The sequence below is a fragment of the Ptychodera flava genome, chromosome 19 (assembly GCF_041260155.1).
Source record: "Ptychodera flava strain L36383 chromosome 19, AS_Pfla_20210202, whole genome shotgun sequence".
In the NCBI taxonomy this organism is placed as follows: domain Eukaryota; kingdom Metazoa; phylum Hemichordata; class Enteropneusta; family Ptychoderidae; genus Ptychodera; species Ptychodera flava.
The window spans coordinates 20,399,288-20,420,194 of NC_091946.1; the positions used below are offsets into that span (position 1 = coordinate 20,399,288).

Genomic DNA, 20,907 nt, shown 5'->3' on the forward strand with positions numbered 1-20,907 from the left:
ATGATCTTTTCAGGACAGTGAAAAACCGCGGAAATAATTAATGCTCAAAGCGTATACATAAGCGTGGCCAGACGATCACTTTGAACCCAGGACTTCAAGCCATTGCGAGTACCTTAGGTGAATGAGCCAAGAACAAGGTGAACACGACATCGGGCGATAGCTAGCCTAATTGTTGACAAATCACGGGGTCTTTTACCCTCGCGTTTGCCATTGATTTTATAATTATTTACAAAATGTATACTTGTGATATCCACAATCGAGAGGACGAAGTGGTGCTCCATGGTACTCAAGTTCAACTTATGATAGTTTCCTTCGCGATTTATTCATCCTTTGTATTGAATGTCTCCTTTCGACCGAGACCACACTCCCGGTTTACTGCTCAATTCGACCTTAAGCATGAGTGTCGAGGGAACGCTCTCTCCCCGCGATCATGTGACACGGGGGTGTTCAGCCATATGACTTTATTGCCCGGTCGATCTTTGTGATCCTAGAGTATTATCGGCGTATACCGAAATGGAGAAAAACAGAAGAGGTTACGGCAGATACACAAAGTCACCCGTAAAGTACCGCTCAATCGATCGGCATTATTTGGTAATGGCAGTTTGTTTTCATATCTAACTGCCATTAATTGATAATGGCAGTTTGTTTTCATATCTGTCTTGTTTTTCAAGTAGTTTTATCAGTGTTGATCAAAATCAAACATACCATATAAACAAGAACCACAAGCTATCCACTATCACAGCTGCTGTAAAAACACTCTACACTTTACGTTACGTAGGATATATTATCAAATACCAAGACAAAAGCAGAACCAAGGAGCAATTTGAACGTTAATGGCCCTAGGCTACTACTGAAAGAATCGTAAAAGCTATATGATTATCTAGTACACCGCATTGTATTTGGTGATCAACTGTTCATCATTTCGCTGTTTCATTTCGGAAAAATATAGCAATTGTACGGCTTTAGTGCTGTTGGTACCAAAGAGTCGACTGATCTCTATCTTGAGCAAACTAATTATCAGTCTGAACTGAGTAAACGGCGATACTCGAAACATTTTGCTTTCAGAATGCCAAAAAGGCGACATTCAAATCAGATATGACTGACCCTGTCGAAGACCGCACTGATGGCAATAGTGATAAACCTGTTGGAGCCTATCGCAATGACGAAGGGCTAAAGCAACTCACGTCGGCGGCGGACTTACCAGATGGAGAAAATCAGTTCGTCAGGACCTACTCATTTGCCGAGGCGCTCCAGTGCCACGATTTTGATTTGTCATCGTATGCTCACAGTCAACATAGTCTGTCGAAGAATGGCCGTGAAAAGCTGAAGTCAAAGCCAAAACTGCATTCAAAACACAAGGCTTGGAAGCAAATGAAACCAATACGCAGGAAAAAGAGGTATGTTTTGCAAGGCATGTCCTATTGTCTCCTAAATAATATTAAAAACAACAACAACAACAACAACAACAATACATGTACTACTACTACTACTACTACTACTACTACTACTACTACTACTAGTACTACTACTACTAACAATAATAATAATAGGAAGAAAATTATTGTTTTCATTGCAATGTATTTTCACTCTAAGACTATTTTCTAAGACTATTTTCTGTATTTCATCATTAAAGAATCTAAGCCAAATGGTAGAGAGCTGTAATACACGACTCCCAGTGTTTATTGACCCGGATTGGGCCGTTAATCCCAAAAGAACTTCGCCGGCAGTAGTCTCGGTTACCAAGACTGCTCTGCGGGGCTCTCTTCCGGGGCGGCCGGAAGAGAACCCCGCAGAGAAGTCTGGGTAACCAAGAAAGTGTACTTGTACTCAGGCAGGCCGGCTACCGCTCCCCCTGGTAAGATACACGCACTGTGTGAAGCCTTGTACGAACCCGATTCACGACTTTAGGGCCAGAGAAAAAGTGTCGCATTGGTGAATTGGAGAATATTTTAAAATGTATTTTCGAAATACACTTTCACGTAGTGTTGATTTTACTTTGAAATAGAGGCTATTGCGCATGAATCCGTTGAATCTTTGTTGAGGAACAGCTGAATTCAAATCACTTGTCACCTTTCGCTATATTGTCAGCGAAATCGTGACCTTGTTTGCCTTCTATCATTCACCCCTGCGCTAAAATTTTTATAGGCTGACATAGAACCATTAAACGGAGTCAGCGGTATAAATAATATGTGAAGGCCTACCATTTTGACATACTGTACTTTACAAATAAATCGCGACGTTCGGCACTCGCCTCGAACTGTAGCCTCTGAAAAAAACATGGTTATAATTCGTATCCATTCTACGGCATTTGCCAGTCTTATATGTAGATACGTTTTTGCGAAAAAGGCATGGTGATATCAACAGTCTTAACTGCAGAATTATCGAAATTTGCCGTTAGACGCCTGAAAAATTTTAAAAATTTACTTTAAATACTGAAAAGTATGAAACTTACTGGAAATTATGAATGGTTATTATCGATGACTTAAGGCTTGTCCGAGAACAGCAGCCGCTATGCATGCATGCATAAATAGATGAATGGATGTACACATACAGACCTACCTGTATACATACATACATACATACATACATACATACATACATACATACATACATACATACATACATACAGACAGACAGACAGACAGACAGACAGACAGACAGACAGACAGACAGACAGACAGACAGACAGACAGACATACAGACAGTCAGACAGACAGATAGTCAAACAGACAGACAAACACGTCCGCCCATCTATCATCCATCCATCCATCCATCCATCCATCCTTCGATCCATCCATACACACATACCCACATTGATTCATAAGGTAGTGTCGGTTTTGTTTTCAGTGGAGATTCCTTGTTTTTCTCTCAACAGCAATAAGAATCATTTACCGGCAGAAGAGTTAGGGCTTCTTTCTTTTCTTTACGTGACATGGCTGACCCCGCTTATAAAGAAAGCGTACCGCCATGGCTTAAAAATGGATGATCTTTGGCAGTGTGGAGAGACCGATTCGGCGGATCATAATGCTCAAATGTATGTGTCTTATGGAAATAAATAAAAGCTTAATATGTATATCTAATACATTATCAAATTACGAATAAATCTACATCGTATGCCAATCTGATGATGCAGTTAGCTGAATAACATGAAGTTTCTGTTGTTACAAAGACATTATGCCACTGTTGTCTTTAACTTTTCTCTCTATAAGTCCGGTTTGATTTTGCTTTGTCGATTTCTTCTTCAGCATGTTTTGTGTTTTGTTAGCGGTAATATTACTTTCACCGTGGAATAGAGTGACAGAAATACTTTGAAAACGGGCGTTACATTTTTTCTGACAATGCCAAAATACTACAACAGTTCTTGTAGTTTTCTGATTAGAGCTATATATCGTGTCTGAATATATTGCAAACTATGTCGGTTTCTCATGAATATAGTTTTTTTCCCGTTAACATTGAACACAAATCTAAACAATACAAATCCATGATCTACGATCTCAATGAATGACGGCAAAAATTGTGAACAGAATGTAAACCAAAGAGACACACTCACGTTTATGAAAGAAAGAAGTGTGCACTTTTGTAAAAGTAGTCTGATACTTGATACCGCCATGTATAGTTCCAGAGTTGAGTGTACATTTTCTTCACTTTGGACTGTGAGACTGATATGAACGATAATGCTTCGGCCGTCGATAAAAAAGACGATACTTGCTGTAACAGCAGGACGCTGGAGCACAGAAAGGTACATCTTTGACAAATGCCGAAATCATTTCTTCATTATTACTCATTAGGTTGGACGAAATGTGGAAGGATGAAGTGCGAAGAAAAGGGAACGATAAAGCATCTCTGCCATCTGTACTTGCAAAGTTTACAAAACATCGAGTCATTCTATCTGTCTTCTTTGTGTGGGGCGTATCTGTTGGATCCTTATTTAACATAGTAAGCATGAATGTCTTGAACATAAGCAGGATTAAGTTCAATATTAGCTGCTTAAGTTCCTTCAATTAAGATGTTTGAACTTAACATATCGTCTTCGATGTTCACTAATTTACCTCGATGTCTTTTTTGTTTGTGTTCAGTATCTTAAATCGTTCCATTAAATGCTTTTTTTAAAGTTTAAAATAATCTTTTTTATTTTTTGTTTAATATTTTTAAACGGATAACTACCAAGATTTAGTTTATTAAATATTAAAGGCGACCATACATGTGTGCTTATAAAAAAAAGAAAAAATGATGATGATTTGATTGAAATTGTTTCCATAGACGTCCAGTTCAATAGTAGTAGTAGTAGTAGTTGTAGTAGTAGTAGTAGTAGTAGTAGTAGTAGTAGTAGTAGTAGTAGTAGTAGTTCAAACATCTTTGTTTCACAGATGTCCATACATGCTAAAAATATAAAGGGATGTTATTACATCCTCAGGAACCAAAGGAAATAAAAGATAAACAAAAATAAATAGTAGTAGTGGTAATAATGTTAATAATAACAATAGGGCGTTCGTTTGTCCTGCTTAGGCATGTATAGATATCAAGCAAACCTTTGTGCAAGAGACTGTAAAATGACAAGTGACATGTCATACACTGCATTAGACAAATGCCGCAACTAATAAAGATGTTGTGAATAAAGGTTTAAATAAAAGGAAGTGATGTCACATCTTATGAAAAGATAGAGTACATATTGCCTAACACTTGAAATATCCATGGTCTCTCACTTCAATTCTAGTAGTAATGACGTTTACATTTTCACGTAGGTGTTATTACAGCAATTGCTCACCTACATCCAGGATAACGAAGCCAGTGTGCTTTATGGTCTTTCCTTGGCCTTCGCCCTTGCCCTGTCGGAGGCGATAAAGTGCACGTTGTTCGGTGCTGCAACTCTAACTCAAATTAGGACGGCCATGAGACTACGGTGTGCAATTGTGACACTGGTCTATCAGAAGCTACTGAAATTTCAAAATCTCCAAGGAAAAGCAATCGGAGAGGTAAGATGCTTGTATTACCTTGAATGAAAGTGATTATTGGACCAGTTTAATGTCATATTGATTCAAGAGCTAAATCTTGCCAGAACCTTTTGAGATGTAGTAGATGAAATTGCGTTTAATAAAACGTTGGCTTTGGTACGTTTGAAAGAAATGCAAACCTATATGAAGTAGGTCACACGAATCTAAGGACATTTAGAGAACAATCAAGAATCTGGAAAAAACACCTGAAAACTCTAAAGTATTATGGGACTGTACACTCTTGATTGAGATGTTCATAAACAGTTCGTAAAATGCTTAGCTATTCTGAAACACAAAAAGATCATTGTAACGGATAAAATATAAGCGTTACATCTTAACCTCTGATGCTCAAGAAAAACGATTATGCACCTTGCTTTCTGATATCGTGTTAGACATTCATTGTTAAGTTCTCAAGGCAACGACACATGAGTCTATAATGTAAAAATTCCACTTATGTTTGTTTTCTAAGGTATGCAACATTCCACTTATGTTAGATTTCTAATATATGCAAGACCTTGAACAAATGTGACGCAGGACGTAATATACATAGTGTATGCCATTATGTAGGCAATCTTAGTTATTAACAAATTTTAAGATGTACTTCAAACATAATATCGTTCGGTTTCTGTTAGGTGCATGTCGTCATTCGAGAAATCTCACTTCTCAACAGTGTACAGTGTTCTTGTGTTTCATATTATCAATTTATTTACCAACGACGGACATCGCATTTTCGAAGCATGTTTTCGATTTTATATGGGTGCCAATGGACCTTTCATGATGCTTCTGACAGTGATCTACACAACGTACATATTAGGGCCGACGGGTCTATGCGGCAGTGCTCTGTTTATCCTGATATGGCCATTGCAGGTAACAACAACAATCATACATCACTTCGAATTTAACCTCAGTTCCTTGATATGACGACTCAGTCGATCTTCCATTTTCCGTTGATCACAATGTCTTATGAGTATCAGAACAATACAACCAATTGCATTTTAATGTGTCGAAAAACTGATAAGAACAACAGTAAAATCGATGTGGTCAACGATATTTTACTTACATTTTATGAGGAAAGACTATCATATTAGGGGCCGCCGATAATAAAAGCTGACGCACAAGAAACGTAATTCCTTCGTTTTACTTGAAACCCCCTCCCATCTCCCTCAAAACGAAAGTTTTTATGCGAAATCAATTTCGTATTATGATGCCGTTTCTGACAAACCCACAAGCACCTCTCTGATCCGCACGCCCATGAAAAAATACCGGGCTGCACATTAATTAACAAACCAGGCCTCCACTTGACGCGTTTCACTTTCTAAGACACAGAATATTTTAATGTTTTTCGCACGTGGGAAAATGTTTCACGTACATGTTTCACATTGAAAAAGCATACAAGCTTTTATTTCACATTTATGTCTTTTTTACTGTTGTTATTATCAGTTTTGCGATACACTGAAATGCAATTGGTTCTAGTACCAATCCATAATCATATCTACGTCGTAAGTTTCTGACTGACAAATTCGATATGACAAATACAAACCGCACAGCACAGATTGACAACAAACAATTACCCGAACACAGAATGCTCGGTATGCAATTACAAAGTGATTCATCAGCCAGAGTGCATATTGCAATCCATATTGTTTATGTCATGGTATGGACCATTTTACACACAGTGTGCACAGAACAATATAACAATATAACGTTTCTCGGCCTGCACAACATGAGAAACTAACGATTAAGCTCGACAAAGCACAATATAGAGATACCCATAGACGAATCGTGCTTCATACCCTCAGAAGCGCACTCAAAGTTTGAAAAGTTGATAGGAAAAGACAAAGACTCTTAAACCGTGAACGGAAAAGAGCGAATTGAATCACGTTGCACATTTATTTTTTTCTTTAATAGGTTATATGTTCACGAATGCTTGGCTCTTTACGTTTGAAAGCTGTTAAAATCACCGACACCAGATTACGTATGATGAATGAAATGATTATCTATGTTAAACTTATCAAAATGTATGCATGGCAGAAACTATTTGCCACGAAGATAGTAGGTAATGTTATTTTAGCGTTTTTATGATATGTCTCTAAGTGTCATTGTTATCTGTCTGTCTGTATGTGTAGTATGCGCGTATCCGAGATGGATGGATAGATAAATGAATGAATGAATGAATGAATGAATGAATGAATGAATGAATGAATAGACAGATGATAGCAGGTAGGAATTTCATAAGGGTATTTTTATTCCTGACTTATGTTTTAGGCATTCAGATTTAAGCCACTGTATTAAAAAAAATACCATCCAATCTTCGGAGGGAAATTTTGGATATTATCTTCGAAAATGTGACCATTTGAATTCTTGGCAATGGATTTCCTCGAGTACATTTGAGCACTTCCATGTGTATTTTTTTAACTTCCACATGCGACTATGTATAACTTTTTATTTAGTGGTTAAAAGCCAAGTTGTAAGTTTGTCGCTAGTTTTGAAAGCGTTCTCTGGTCAAATTTCGCTAAGCATTTTTACATACATTGCATTTGATTTCAACTCATCTTATCGATAAAAACGCAACTAGCCAATGTGGGGTTATTGTAGCGGCTGTATTCACGATTATTCATTTTCTACGCGCCAAACATGACACCTTGGAGTCAACTGCCACTTAAATGAACTGCACAATTTTCCAGTCTGTAGTAAATAGCCATCATGTTTATAACATACCTTCAAGACTACTCCTTATTTTAGTGTATCTCATTATTGAGAAGCAACCACCACGAATGCTAATCAGACGAAGTGTAGTCAATTTTATTTTCCTTTCAAAGGCGCGCGCTTGCTCTATCTGTCTCTGTCTGTCTCTCTCTCCTCTTCTCTCTTCTCTCTCTCCCTCTCTAACTCTCTCTCTCTCTCTCTCTCTCTCTCTCTCTCTCTGTCTCTCTGTCTCTGTCTCTGTCTCTGTCTCTCTCTAAATTTAAGCACATTAATCTTCAGAGGTAGAGCATTATGAAATGACCAATATGCACGTAAATGAAAGATATTCCTAATAAAACATTGAATGAACATTTCACCAGGAATCAGACGACAGGAGATGAAAATTCTTCGATTTGCCGGATTTTTACATAGTTTGAATGTCTCATGGAATCCAGTAGTACAGGGCGCTGCCATTGTGTCAACGTTTGTGATTCATATTGTCACTGGCAATGACCTAACAGCTTCCAAGGTAAGTTTATTTTATGAAATAAATTTGGATGTTGTTTTTGGTGATTCTATCAATGCAAAGGCATGAATGAACACCAAGAGTGTTGAAGAGCATTTATGTGTAACCTGGTTGTTCATTCATCAACAAGCATGAGCAATTAATGGATTGCAAGTAGGCAGCAGAAATAATGGTATCTTAGTGTCTTTTTTCACTTGAAAGGCCTTTTCTGTGGTAGCCATGTTTGCCCTAACAAGGACGGGTGTCCTCACAACTCCGAAATCAGTGAAGGCGTTAACCGAAGGATTTATTGCAGCTAAAAGAATGCAGGTAAGCGTAGTACTTCTAACTTAAATTTCATAATACACGTGCCCATATTACGATTGTAGGGTAGTATTCACCTTCAAAGGAAAGCAGAGGCATTCGAGTTGATCCTTAGGTCAAAAGTTTTATTGCGTTCATTAGCAGACATGGTGGTAAGAAATAACAAATGCGACCTTTCCTTCTTGTGTACAATAATCAAGCAGGCATAAAAAGATTTTTCTTATCTAATAATTCGTCTTAAAGACTAGACAGGGGTACTATAAACCGATAAAAATGGAAGTTTCACAATCTGCCCGACGAGACAGAGTTTCAAAAATGCATGGAGATAGCAACAACTGATATTATGTAATGTGGTGACATTCATTTCACTTTGCGTTTTGTCTTTCCCTTAAGATATTCCTTCAGGCGACCGAGTCACATTCGTACTCATGCAAACCCGATGACGGTACCGTCGCCATAGACATTACGATGGGCACTTTTGCTTGGGATCGAAAGGAACTAACTGCTGGCAAGAAAGGAAAACCGGAAGAAGACGAGTCCAAAGAAAAGGCTATCGATGACGGTGTCGATAGCAGTTGTGACAGTGACGTTAAAGCGTTGTTTGATATTGATCTGACCTTAAGAAAGGTATTAATACATCAACCATTGAAATGAATATTGAATACTGACGTATTATTACACATCTCATACACAGACCGTCATGCGTCACAAGAACATGTTAACTTGTCGAAAACGTTGTAGACTACATAGTCATCACTTGACAGAGGCCGAAATTAATTTTTGCTAGACAAAAACGTCAGTATTTATAATAAAAATTATCTAATTCAACAATTTGGCATGAAATATGGCTATTGCATAATGTAATCCTCCATGATGCATATGGGGAATCCAGTGCTTACAAAAATAAACAAGTAAATTTAATTAACCCCGAAATAGTGATTCAAATATATTAATTCATCGTTCAATGACAAAATCGGTTTATCTTAAAGCGATATTTCCTCTATCATCCTAATCAAGCACATAATTTTCATTTACAAATCAAACATTCTATATAGAAATTGTATGGGTGAGGCAGATAATAAAAAATTATAGACTCCAACAAAGGTGCCCTCGACACAGGAAACCGTTTGACCTCCTTACATCGGGCAAACGGTCAGCTGCCCTTGGGCACAAAGTCCCTTATTGAGTCTATAATGTAGAATATAGTTCTCAGATATTTTATACTTTTGCGATGTAAAGAGGAGGTTCATTTCTTTGCTCTTGCTGCAGGAGTTCGAGAATGCAGTATCAGTATGTTATTGACAGCGATTATCTAACAGAATGTTAAAAATGCATTTATTTTGACAGGGTCAGATCATCGGTGTCTGTGGTAGTGTTGGGAGCGGGAAATCATCTCTTCTGTCCGCCATATTGTCCCAGATGCAGTTTACATCCGGGGAAGTAAAGATTGACGGCACCATGGCCTATGTGTCCCAGCAAGCTTGGATATTTAATGATACCCTGAGAGAAAACATCGTATTTGGCGAGCGCTATGAACAGGAACGGTATAAAGCTGCAGTGTTTGCTTCAGCTCTGGACGAAGATATAAAACAGTTACCAAACGGAGACCTTACAGAGGTATGGCAAAATGAAAGAGCCTGTCACATGTTGAACCTAACATTACAAACGATAGTGCTAGTTTCAATGGGTGTATATGGTATTAGGCACAAAAATATATAAAGTTAGCATTGTCTTGAAAAAAGAAACGATATTTTCTTGTATCTCTGTACCCAATATCAATATCCCAATTGTCAATTACAGATTGGGGAGAGAGGGATAAACTTAAGTGGTGGTCAGAAACAGAGGGTCAGTTTGGCAAGAGCTCTCTATGCTGATCGTGACATCTATCTTCTTGATGATCCATTGAGTGCAGTGGATGCTAAGGTCGGACAGCATATTTTCAATCACTACATCAAGGACGCCCTGAAAGGGAAAAGTGTGATTTTAGTAACCCACCAGCTTCAGGTCGGTAATTGTGATGAAAATCACCTTCTTTATTACCTATCACATTCGCATGTTCATCAAGTATAGGTCGTGTACCATTTCCCCACGATGATGCAATTTCATCATGGGAGTTCTGTGATAGGCAAATATATCATTCAAGTTTGGAATTTGTTACCGAAAACCGAGCAACATTTACGAATAACAGTTAGTAAAGCAAAAATGAATATTGTTGATTGATTATGTCTTCATTATTTCAAGCAACGTTTAAGTTACCATCACCATTGAAAGGGTATATTAAATGCCATGGATAAAAAGGTGTTGAACCAGCTTTTGCGAGACTGAACTTTCCTAATGTTTACTTCTGCAAATATTGCAAGACATAAAAACATTGATATTCAGAATGATGCATTTCAAGTTGAATCACACTTTACTTTTGTCTTCACGTGGCAGTACCTGAGCGGGTGTGACGACATCTACGTCTTGAAGGATGGACGAGTCTTTGAATATGGAAATCATGATCAACTGGTGGAAGCTGATGGTCAGTACGCCGCATTGATCAGGACCTTTCACTCAGATGATAAAAACAACAGCACTGACAATGAATCAGGTGTTTCCTACACACTGCATGATAACATACTGGAAAGTACCCGCAGAAGTAAGGGAAAAATAAGTAAAGGCTTGCATACAAGAGTATCATCACAAAGAAATGGAAGCACAACATCTGAAGAGAATGCAAATTTTGAAAGACGGGGCTCAAGAAAGTCAGTCACACTTGACGATAAACTGGGTAATAAGCCAATAGGAATCACAGAAAGAAGTAAAATGGTTATTGGTAGTGGACAGAAAGCTGATGGTAAGTCTACTGCATGAGTTTTAATCAGTAAACAGATTGGTTGCGGGTCACATACAGCAGAACCGTACATTTACTAAATGGTCCAATTAATGGCAAAAGTACCTAAATAAATGGGATCAGAATTATCATAGTCAAATCATATATTTAACTACCACGATTGTTTGAATTTGTGCACATATTGTTTAATTATGAAAAAAATCAATTTCACTGGAAGCTAATGGGTGGTCATCTTGGACTGTGGCCGCCAAATCGGATTTTTGCGTGGCTAACTTTTTTTTTCTTAAACAGTCAACTCAAAGGAACTTACATGCCAATTCTCATGCTTGCATCGTCATTTTAAATGACATGACACTAATCTGCTCCACTGTTTTCTTTTCGAGTTGCCTATGATAGAGTTAAAATGTTGTTGGTTGATCAATGTATTATAAAGTCTCAAGACTAATTCATATGACACCCATACGTCATACCTGTAATAACACATTGCAAATCAATAGTGGTCGATCTGTGCATCAAATTTTCCTATGGTAATTTATAATATGGTCTGCCATATCGACATAGCACATGTCAAAATAAGCCAATTGCCATATCTCGAAATTCAATGTTATTTTATTTGGCATCAATCCCAGCCTACCTGTTGATTCATGGTAGCATTGTGAAATATATGTCGGTTGAAACATCCGTTTCTGATAATGAATTTCAAGTTGCGGACCTTCTTCTCTCGTAAGTATGCATAAAGACGCCGAAATTCTTTTATCTTCGGCCGAACTTCAAAAGTCAAAACGAAAGTGATTTTCTCTCATGGCGTGTAAAGCTATTAATTTTGACTACAAATTTTGGCAATCAACACGTGTGTGTGTGGTGATATTCATTTTGTACTGCCACATAGACACTTTACCAGACATTAACCTGCCTTATGACAGGTGTTTGCAAATAATGTATCATGCTTTACATAAAAGCTGCTGCAAAACGTTATGAAAATTGTTCTCTCTCTCTCTCTCTCTCTCTCTCTCTCTCTCTCTCTCTCTCTCTCTCTCTCTCTCTCTCTCTCTCTCTCTCTCAGTTCATAAATCGTGCATGCCCCGTAAAATGTGTATAGTTCATCGATTTTCGACATATTTTGGCAATTAAAATTTCCTTTAATTTCTGAAAATGGGAAATAAAAATCTTGAAAAGGGTCAAATTCTTCTGATTCAACCTTGGGAAAATAACATCGGGAATATTAATGCGATTAAAATATTTTCATAGGCAAACTATTGACTAAAGAAGAACAAACCGAAGGCAGTATTAGCTGGAGGACCTATCACTGCTATATAAAGATGGCCGGTGGGTACGGAGCAGCTCTTGTGGTTTTACTGCTCTTTCTTTTAGAAATGGGTAGTGTTGCAGCCTGCAGCTGGTGGTTAGCATATTGGATTATCCAGCGAAGTGAAATGGTGAGATCAAATGATGTGAAACTTCATAATATTAAATGCATTGTTCATCAGACATTTTCGAAATATTTTGGCCTTTGCTATTCTTGCCTTTCACAACAGATTCGTTTGTTGTGGTTGGACAGGAAGGCGAGACGAAGACTGTCAAGTTTTCTGGTCTCTTGTCGAAATGCAAAAGCTGAAAAATCGGTAGGTCTGCCGATGTTGTACCCAGTTTGGTATGTGTACTACTAAGGCAGCAACTCAAAGTATGAAATATGTCTTATATTAAAATAGACATTGTCAACTTGTCGAATTAAATGTTTTTCTCCTACACTTGATTTTAATCGTAATTTTGGTGTGACTATACCGTGATAATGAACAGCAATATATAAGAATGCTTATGCGAATCTATTACAGGGAACATACGTAAGCATTAACGCTACTAACGAAAACTCTACTGAAGAAGCGTATATCAACACCTATGAGCCAGAAGATACAGAAATGACATCCTACATATATGTATTCCTTGGTATACTAGCTGCCGTGATCACATTTACTATTCTACGATGTTTCGCGCATGTCACTGTAAGTGTTGAGTAGCTAAGGTCAATACATTCCGTTTTCAGTTCTTACTGTTGAGTCGAATGGTGCGAGTCCGACCTCCAAATATCGATTATATGACTAAATGGCTTTGATTATTCGATTAAGTCTAAAAGCAATATAAATACCTGCTCATCTATTTATTTGGTTTGCCAGTCATATATTGTGAAAATCTCAAGTGATGTTTTTATGATATGTTTATCTCTGTCAGGGGACAGATGAATATGCACGGATGTATATGTAGATGGATGACAATATTGCGTAGTGTCCCCTTCCTTGATAAAGTTTTGACTGTGATGATTAGCGAACCCCAACATATATAGTCATTGTCAATTAAATCTGCTTATTAATTGATTGTCGGATATCCGGTCGCGTTTATATTGATCATGAACAAAACCAGCAACTATGCCCAACAAATACCTTGCAGGCGACCCTCAACGCGTCAAGTAAAATACACGATCAGCTGCTTAAGAAGGTCTTCCAAAGTCCGATGAATTTCTTTGATACAACTCCATCAGGCAGAATTATCAACAGATTCTCAAAGGACCAGGATGAAGGTAAGATTATAGAAAGTGAACACTTTCGACTAATGGCTTAAAACATATGGGGAAAGCAACACGAGACAAAGATGCACCTATCCTCGTTTTATTGGGAAGTCCGTGAACCGTTATTTCATTGAAAGGATTTTTATATTGCGTTCTGTAATTATGTCAACTTTGGAATATGTAGATTCATGACCTAGATTTAACTATTTGTTACGATGTTCGATGAGTATGCTGCCTTATTTCGTATGTAGATTCATAAAGTAGAAGAAAAATGACAATGGAACAAAATTTGGCTAACTCTAGACAATGGCGTGTAACCACGGGCAGTTCTATGCAATGTACAAGACTTTTGCTCCGTAATGTCAAATGATTGTAACACTAAAGCCAACTTTCATCGTAACTTGCATAGATACAGAATAGCGAAAATATTCTGGAACTAAAGCAATACAGTAACTTTATTCTCACTAGCTCTTCAATGTTTGATGTAATTTGCTGCATGTCTGTATAATAGCCGAGGAACTCTCAAAGAAAGCATTCAAGTTGTTGCTTGAAAAATATGTAAGGTACATCTGACATGCAGAGAACCATTCAATTCCGTTGTAGTTAACCGGATCTAACTACCTTACCTCAACTGCTAAATGACTGTAATGTCTGTGGAATAATTGGTACATATGTTATAAGGATATCACCTTGACTCCTTGACCCTAGAGCATGTTGAACTCCGTACATAAATCCTAATGTGATGTTTTGGTGAAAACACATTTGAACAACCGAGAAAGAAAAACACAATTGCCGACCCAATCGTCTGCGTATTACATTTCTTGGAGAACACTATAGTATTGTTACTCCGTATTGAAGAGAGTCTTCATGCAACGTTTTTCTCTTTCAACAGTGTATTTTCTTTTTTGTTTCAGTTGATGTTTGGTTGCCGAATTCCTTGGAGGAAATGCTTACCTTTTTCAGCGTGATCTGTTTTTCGTGTGTCTCGATTTTGATTGTTTTTCCTTGGTTATTGCTGGCTTTCATACCATTTGTGCTTATTGTCATGTTCACCTACAAATACTACCATCACGGAATGCGAGATTGCAAACGCCTCGGAAACATAAGCCGATCGCCATGGTTCTCTCACGTGACTGCAACAATTCAAGGTCTTCAAACGATACGTGCTTACCAAAAGCAAGGTGATTTCATGAGAAAGTAAGTTTCAATTTCTCATGTCCTACTACATGTATGTTCCTCGAAAACTTGTCTTCCTTTCATGGTACAACCCGGGCAGCTGATCACTTAAAAGTCTTCACAAATGAATGACAAGTCATACCAAATTTATTGTTTTTCAGCTTGTACATTAATTAACTAACAACTTGTGTATTTCATTTTAACTTGTTACGTAATTGAGCTTTAACTTAAAAGGCGCAATGTCTAACCAAGGTAACAAACTGTGATATTCCCTGTGTTTTAAAATAGGGTTTCCCTGCATATATTTTCTTATCCAGTCAAATAATGTATACATGACGTCCATTGGCATTTGTCAAAATAGCTCTCGCTACTTCCCCACTCCTAGGTTTACTCAACTCTTGGATAAGAACACAGTGGCCTTCATGTCGTTCACATTTTGTGGCCGCTGGGCTGGTATTCGTCTGGACACTATCACCGTAGCCACATCATTTTTGACGGCCTTGATGACGGTACTTAGTCATGGTGCTATTTCACCCGCTCTGTGTGGACTTGCATTGTCGTACACACTACAGGTAATTGCTATTTTTGGAAATCTTCGGGAAGGTAGAATGCGCCTCTTGATCGACCACTCGAATGTTCACAATACGTTTTCTGATCAACCACTTGTAGTAAGTACAGTTTTCACCCTCCTAATTTTGTGAAAATTCGAAAACGTATTTTTTATCATAGAGTTAACAGCGTGGATATCAAATATTTGGGAATAATGTTCAATATTACTGCAATACCAAAATTTGCACGGTGATCCCCGTTTTCTATTTTTGACTTTGGAAGACAATGGTCTAAAGTTTCCGTGTGGACAGCTTGAACAAGACTAAAAGAATTAAACTTTTGGCAGAACTTTCAATAAGAAAACTTTAAACCATTGGCTTTCGAAATCAAGAATAGAAATCAGGGATCATTGTGCTAACTTTGATACAATAGAAATAAATTACATCCAATTTTTTATCGACATTTGAAATTCAAGATGGCTGTAAACGCAATGTTAACACTTTTCCCTTGTTTCCCTGCATTAACTCTACGGGTAAAAAGTAAATTTTCTGTTTTAACAAAAACAAGCCAGTGAAAACATTATTTATTCCAGTAGCTTTAAAATGTCACCAAAAGTGGTAGACCAAAAAAGTATTGTGAAGTTTAAAGTCAAAATATTTGTCTCAGAGGCACCTTCTACCCTCATAAACGTACAAAAACGAGTTGTCGGTAACCCTTCCTTTAACGGCGCAACGCTGTACGGTTGGAATTTTTATAGAAATAAAAAGAAGTAGTAAAACAAAATATGCAGCCGTTCGTTTCAAAAAAGCTATGAAACAAGACAAAGTTAGAAACCATTTGCAAAGATATTGTCACACTAACATTGTTAAATCTAAATTTAACCTGGAACAAACATTTGAAGTTGATTGTCGTGTTGTCATATCTATGTTTATACATACCGATGAAACAAACTATTCCTAGGTGAACCTTCCATTCCCTATGTATAGCTCTTTGTTTAGATCTGATTAATACAATTATCTGAACGGCAATTAGAAATATTTCGTGCAAACCTTGTTCTTATTATTAGTTTACAGGTCTGTTTCAGCTAAGTGTGCGGCTGGCAGCGGAGGTTGAGGCGAGAATGACGTCGGTTGAGAGAATAAACTTCTACCTTAAGGTAAATTGTCAGGCTGTTGTTGGCGTAGAATTACGAGTAACCAAAAAAGGTTTTGTTGACACCGTAAGCGATTAGACTGGAAAATGATCAGAAATAGGAAAGATGAATGACTTAAAACCTAAATCCTTTTTCCTGTTTAAAGCATCAGCACCGATAGAAGTATTAATTTCAACTCTTTTCTTTCCATTTGAAAGTTTTATTCGCTCAAAATCTTTCCAATTTGAGATGAACCCAATTAACTACCTGAGCAATTACATATAAGCTCGCTTTGAACGATTTGACTCATAACTTGGTATTTGTTAGTGGTTTTTTACATTATATGTATTGAATGATGAAACATGTCTGGTGTTGCAAAGTAGAAACCAGTCCGGATTCATATTAAAATACTGTTTTTCCCTTGCACACACAAGACATTGACGGCAGAGGAAGCAACAAAAGCAAGTAAAGTTAGACCCCCTGATAAGTGGCCCTCAGACGGCAGACTTCAAATCGAGAATTTGAAAATGCGATACCGGGATAATCTACCACTAGCCTTGAAAGGTGTCACATTCAATGTGGCATCGATGGAAAAGGTTGGAATTGTTGGCAGAACTGGTGCAGGTATACCCCAAATGTATTTCTTGTTGTTTATTAAATTTGTTGTTTGATAAATTTTCCTGAGACTTCAAAGTATTTTTTATTTTAGGTTTGTTATTGTGTTGAGGTAACTTGCAACGACTTTGTTTCACTTTAAGTCTTTATTTCATACATTACTCGTTTGATAGGCAGATATATAGTGAATTTAAAAGCAGTATCAAGTTGAGTCTACTATCTCCACATTATTAACATGTTAATGATTTGACAAAGCCATGTAAAATTATCGTTCGTTTGTTGGACAGTTAGAAATTTAATTGCCCACGTATATCATTCAAAATCTTTCTTAAAAAATAATTTCTCCTCGAAAGCGGTGCCCGTAATGGTTGCCATCATTAAACTAACAAACTATTAAATAAGTCTGTCCGTTCGCTCTCGTTGCAAATTGAGGACACATTTCAAGCCTTATTTGTCACCTTACCAATTTTCGTCATCCGATCAGGCAAGTCATCCCTTGGTGTGTCTTTATTCCGTCTTGTGGAACCAACATCTGGCACAATCCACATCGATGGAATCAATATAAGTGACATAAGATTACACGATCTGCGGTCAAGGTTGTCTGTCATTCCGCAAGACCCCGTCTTGTTCGTTGGAACAATCAGGTAAACGCCACGATGCGTCTTGCTATTTAAATGCCGTTAATCATAAGTACCCTCTCCCCACATAGAGTAATTCATTTGGTGTTGTCCCCATTTCAAAGGAAATTTGTGGCTTCTAATTGATTTACTGAGATATTATGTTATACCTATCGCTATTTTGACGAAAGGGAAATGAAAACTATTAGTCAGTTTAACTGTGATCGACGACCCCCCTACTTGGATCACTTTCATACAATGCATAGTCATACTTCTTTGTAGAGCCTACCAAGTACTGCTCAGTTGATTATATATCCTTCGATAGACCGTTCATCAAGGAATTACATCGATGAAATTTTAAGAGTTCGGCAGATGTAAATTTGCTACAATGTCTCGTACGGTAACTAAAATAATGATCATACACGAAATCAATGGGAACATATCAGTGAAATCCACAAAGTGAAACGTTTATACAATGCAAGATCGAGGTACATGAATATTCTACATTGATTAAGGGTCATTAGCATAGATTTTAATACCGAAACAATGCTCATTAATGTAATCTGCATATTTGAATATCATTATACCTCGCATCTTGCACTAATAGGAAACGTTGTTTGATATCAAACTACTGTCCCCTATGATGTGCTTTAGCTCCCTTCAAGATGTCTTCACAAGGAGATTTCCGCTCTGTGTTTGTTTTTTTTATCTATAACCTATTTTTCAGGACCCTGTGGTGCAGGTTTATATTTCGGTCAGCTGGTTACTTTCACAGTCTTTTTGAACAATACGATTATGATCTCAATATCAAATGAAGATGGAAAGTAATTGAATATCTTGTTAGACAAAAATAGTGTACACTGTTATACAATATCATAATTTCCACGAAATGCATACCGTTTGCAGAACTGTTTCGTTCATAATTGTCGGACAGCTACAGTCAATGGTTATCTAGGCAAACTCAAGACCTTGGTAAAAGGTGTGAAAGTTTAACAGGAGAAGCTGTTACAGTTTGTCTTGCAGTTGATTAACTTATATTGCTTCATTTATTCTCGTATGTAAATCGTCCTGCAGATATAATCTGGATCCATTTGATGAATATTCCGATGACGAAATTTGGCAATCCTTGGAAAAAGCTAATTTGAAACATATGGTGAGAAATATATCTTCTTTGTGTGATTGTGGATGCCCATGTTACGTTAATAGATGTAAGATGTTGCCGGCACTGTCTGATCAATGGGTTTAGAAGATCTGGCATAGCTTCGTGTTGTGGCGACCTTCCTTGCTCTCAAGCTGTACCTTATGACTGATTACAAAATCGGTTTTGGGAACAAACACGACGGGGAACCAAGTCCTCGGTGACTCAAAATACTTTTCGGAGGCCCGAGAAACCATCCAGATATCTATACAATTCATTCTAGTCAATCAATCGTAAAATGAGTACCAATCTTAAAACATGAAAGCCGCTTGATTATTCATCTCAGGTTCGTGATCTGGAAGGAAAACTAGAAGCTCCAGTCATTGAAAATGGTGGAAATTTTTCAGTGGGAGAGAGACAACTGATCTGTATGGCAAGAGCATTGCTTAGGAGATGCAAGGTAAATGCGTCATAATTTATGCAAAGATAATTCTTTTCAGTTCAAAGCAATTTCAAGCACTAAATCTACAAGATGTGCTGCAATTGTAGGCGGAAGATGGATTATATTAGTAAAGTGATATATGTTCATGTTACGAAACTTCAGTATATCGAAACTTTTGGTATTAGAGTAACAAAGACTTTGAGGGTCACATCTGAGGTTGACGTTTAATTCCCCACCCCTCCCTCCCTCCCTCCTCTCTCTCTCTCTCTCTCTCTCTCTCTCTCTCTCTCTCTCTCTCTCTCTCTCTCTCCAGATTTTGCTTTTGGACGAGGCAACAGCGGCCATTGATACAGAGACAGACAGTCTCATACAACAGACGCTGCGAGATGCATTTACAAATTGCACGATGCTCATAATTGCCCATAGGCTTAACACTGTTCTCAATTGTGATAAAATACTCGTAATGGACAGAGGAAAGGTGAGATTTTATATTGTTTGCTTTCTTTTGAAGTTTCATTGAAATTTTATACTATCATGGATCTCCCCAGAAACATGGTATCATTGACAAGGTCTGAAATCGTACAGAGATAACAAAATCATAAAAATTGACATTAAAGAAAAATATCTAAGTACAATATGCCGATCAATAATATAAAAGGTTACAACAATATACTGACACTAACCAGTATTTCGGTATCGTTATCGCGAAATACATAGGCATCAAACTATTATAAGTCCATACTACACAAAACTAAATCAAAATAGAAGTCGTAATTTAAATAATCATGTTTAATTCTATACCGTGAAAGAGTTCCATAAGCAGCGTTGAAATGTTGCTAAGGTTATGCATTGAACAGTGCGATTTTCAAAAGGTATTCTAAAGCTTTTTTGGTCGCTTCACTGCAGGTAGTTGAGTACGATAGTCCATCAACCCTTCTGGCCAACCCCGAGTCTTGGTTTAGTGGTATGATGAGCGCCACAGAGAAGGCAAGGGCTTATTTGGCCTGAACCGTTGAACAATATCCATTGAGGAGATGGTACTTGATTTATTAGCGGACAGACAAACCATAAACCTGGATGCAGAGTTTTCGACGTCGTTAATTTGGGTTGACGGCAATGTCGCACCATTACAGTGACAATTAAAAGGAAACCGTCGAGGAACTGCGTCTGTGCGAGTTTCTTGTTCACAAACAATGATTTTCGTGCACGATATTTAGATACGTCTCATCATTCCAGCTGCAACATTTCAATTATATAATGTAGATTATGACAGACATGTTTAACTTTCATCAATCACCATCATACCTTGGATACAGTGTTTATATTGATCGTATGGATCC

At 37.5% G+C, this 20,907-nt stretch overlaps 2 protein-coding genes across 2 annotated transcripts in view; both read left to right on the forward strand.

The window, feature by feature from the left end:
- The first annotated feature begins 1,019 nt into the window (after positions 1–1,019).
- LOC139118854 (ATP-binding cassette sub-family C member 5-like) overlaps positions 1,020–20,907 on the forward strand; it is a 43,004-nt gene continuing 23,116 nt past the window's right edge. The window contains exons 1-4 of the mRNA XM_070682366.1: positions 1,020–1,397; positions 2,876–3,034; positions 3,789–3,936; positions 4,743–4,973. Of these exons, the coding sequence (XP_070538467.1) occupies positions 1,096–1,397; positions 2,876–3,034; positions 3,789–3,936; positions 4,743–4,973 (840 nt within the window). The 5' untranslated portion in view covers positions 1,020–1,095. The remainder of the gene's footprint in view (positions 1,398–2,875; positions 3,035–3,788; positions 3,937–4,742; positions 4,974–20,907) is intronic.
- LOC139118855 (ATP-binding cassette sub-family C member 5-like) lies at positions 8,060–20,840 on the forward strand. Its single transcript, XM_070682367.1, has 18 exons — positions 8,060–8,205; positions 8,404–8,511; positions 8,899–9,132; positions 9,853–10,122; positions 10,306–10,509; positions 10,939–11,341; positions 12,587–12,774; positions 13,171–13,338; positions 13,781–13,910; positions 14,813–15,095; positions 15,460–15,646; positions 16,690–16,779; positions 17,190–17,379; positions 17,855–18,014; positions 19,062–19,140; positions 19,472–19,585; positions 19,881–20,045; positions 20,474–20,840. Exons 1-18 carry the CDS (start codon positions 8,074–8,076, stop codon positions 20,573–20,575), a joined length of 3,207 nt encoding a protein of 1,068 aa, XP_070538468.1. The 5' UTR covers positions 8,060–8,073; the 3' UTR covers positions 20,576–20,840.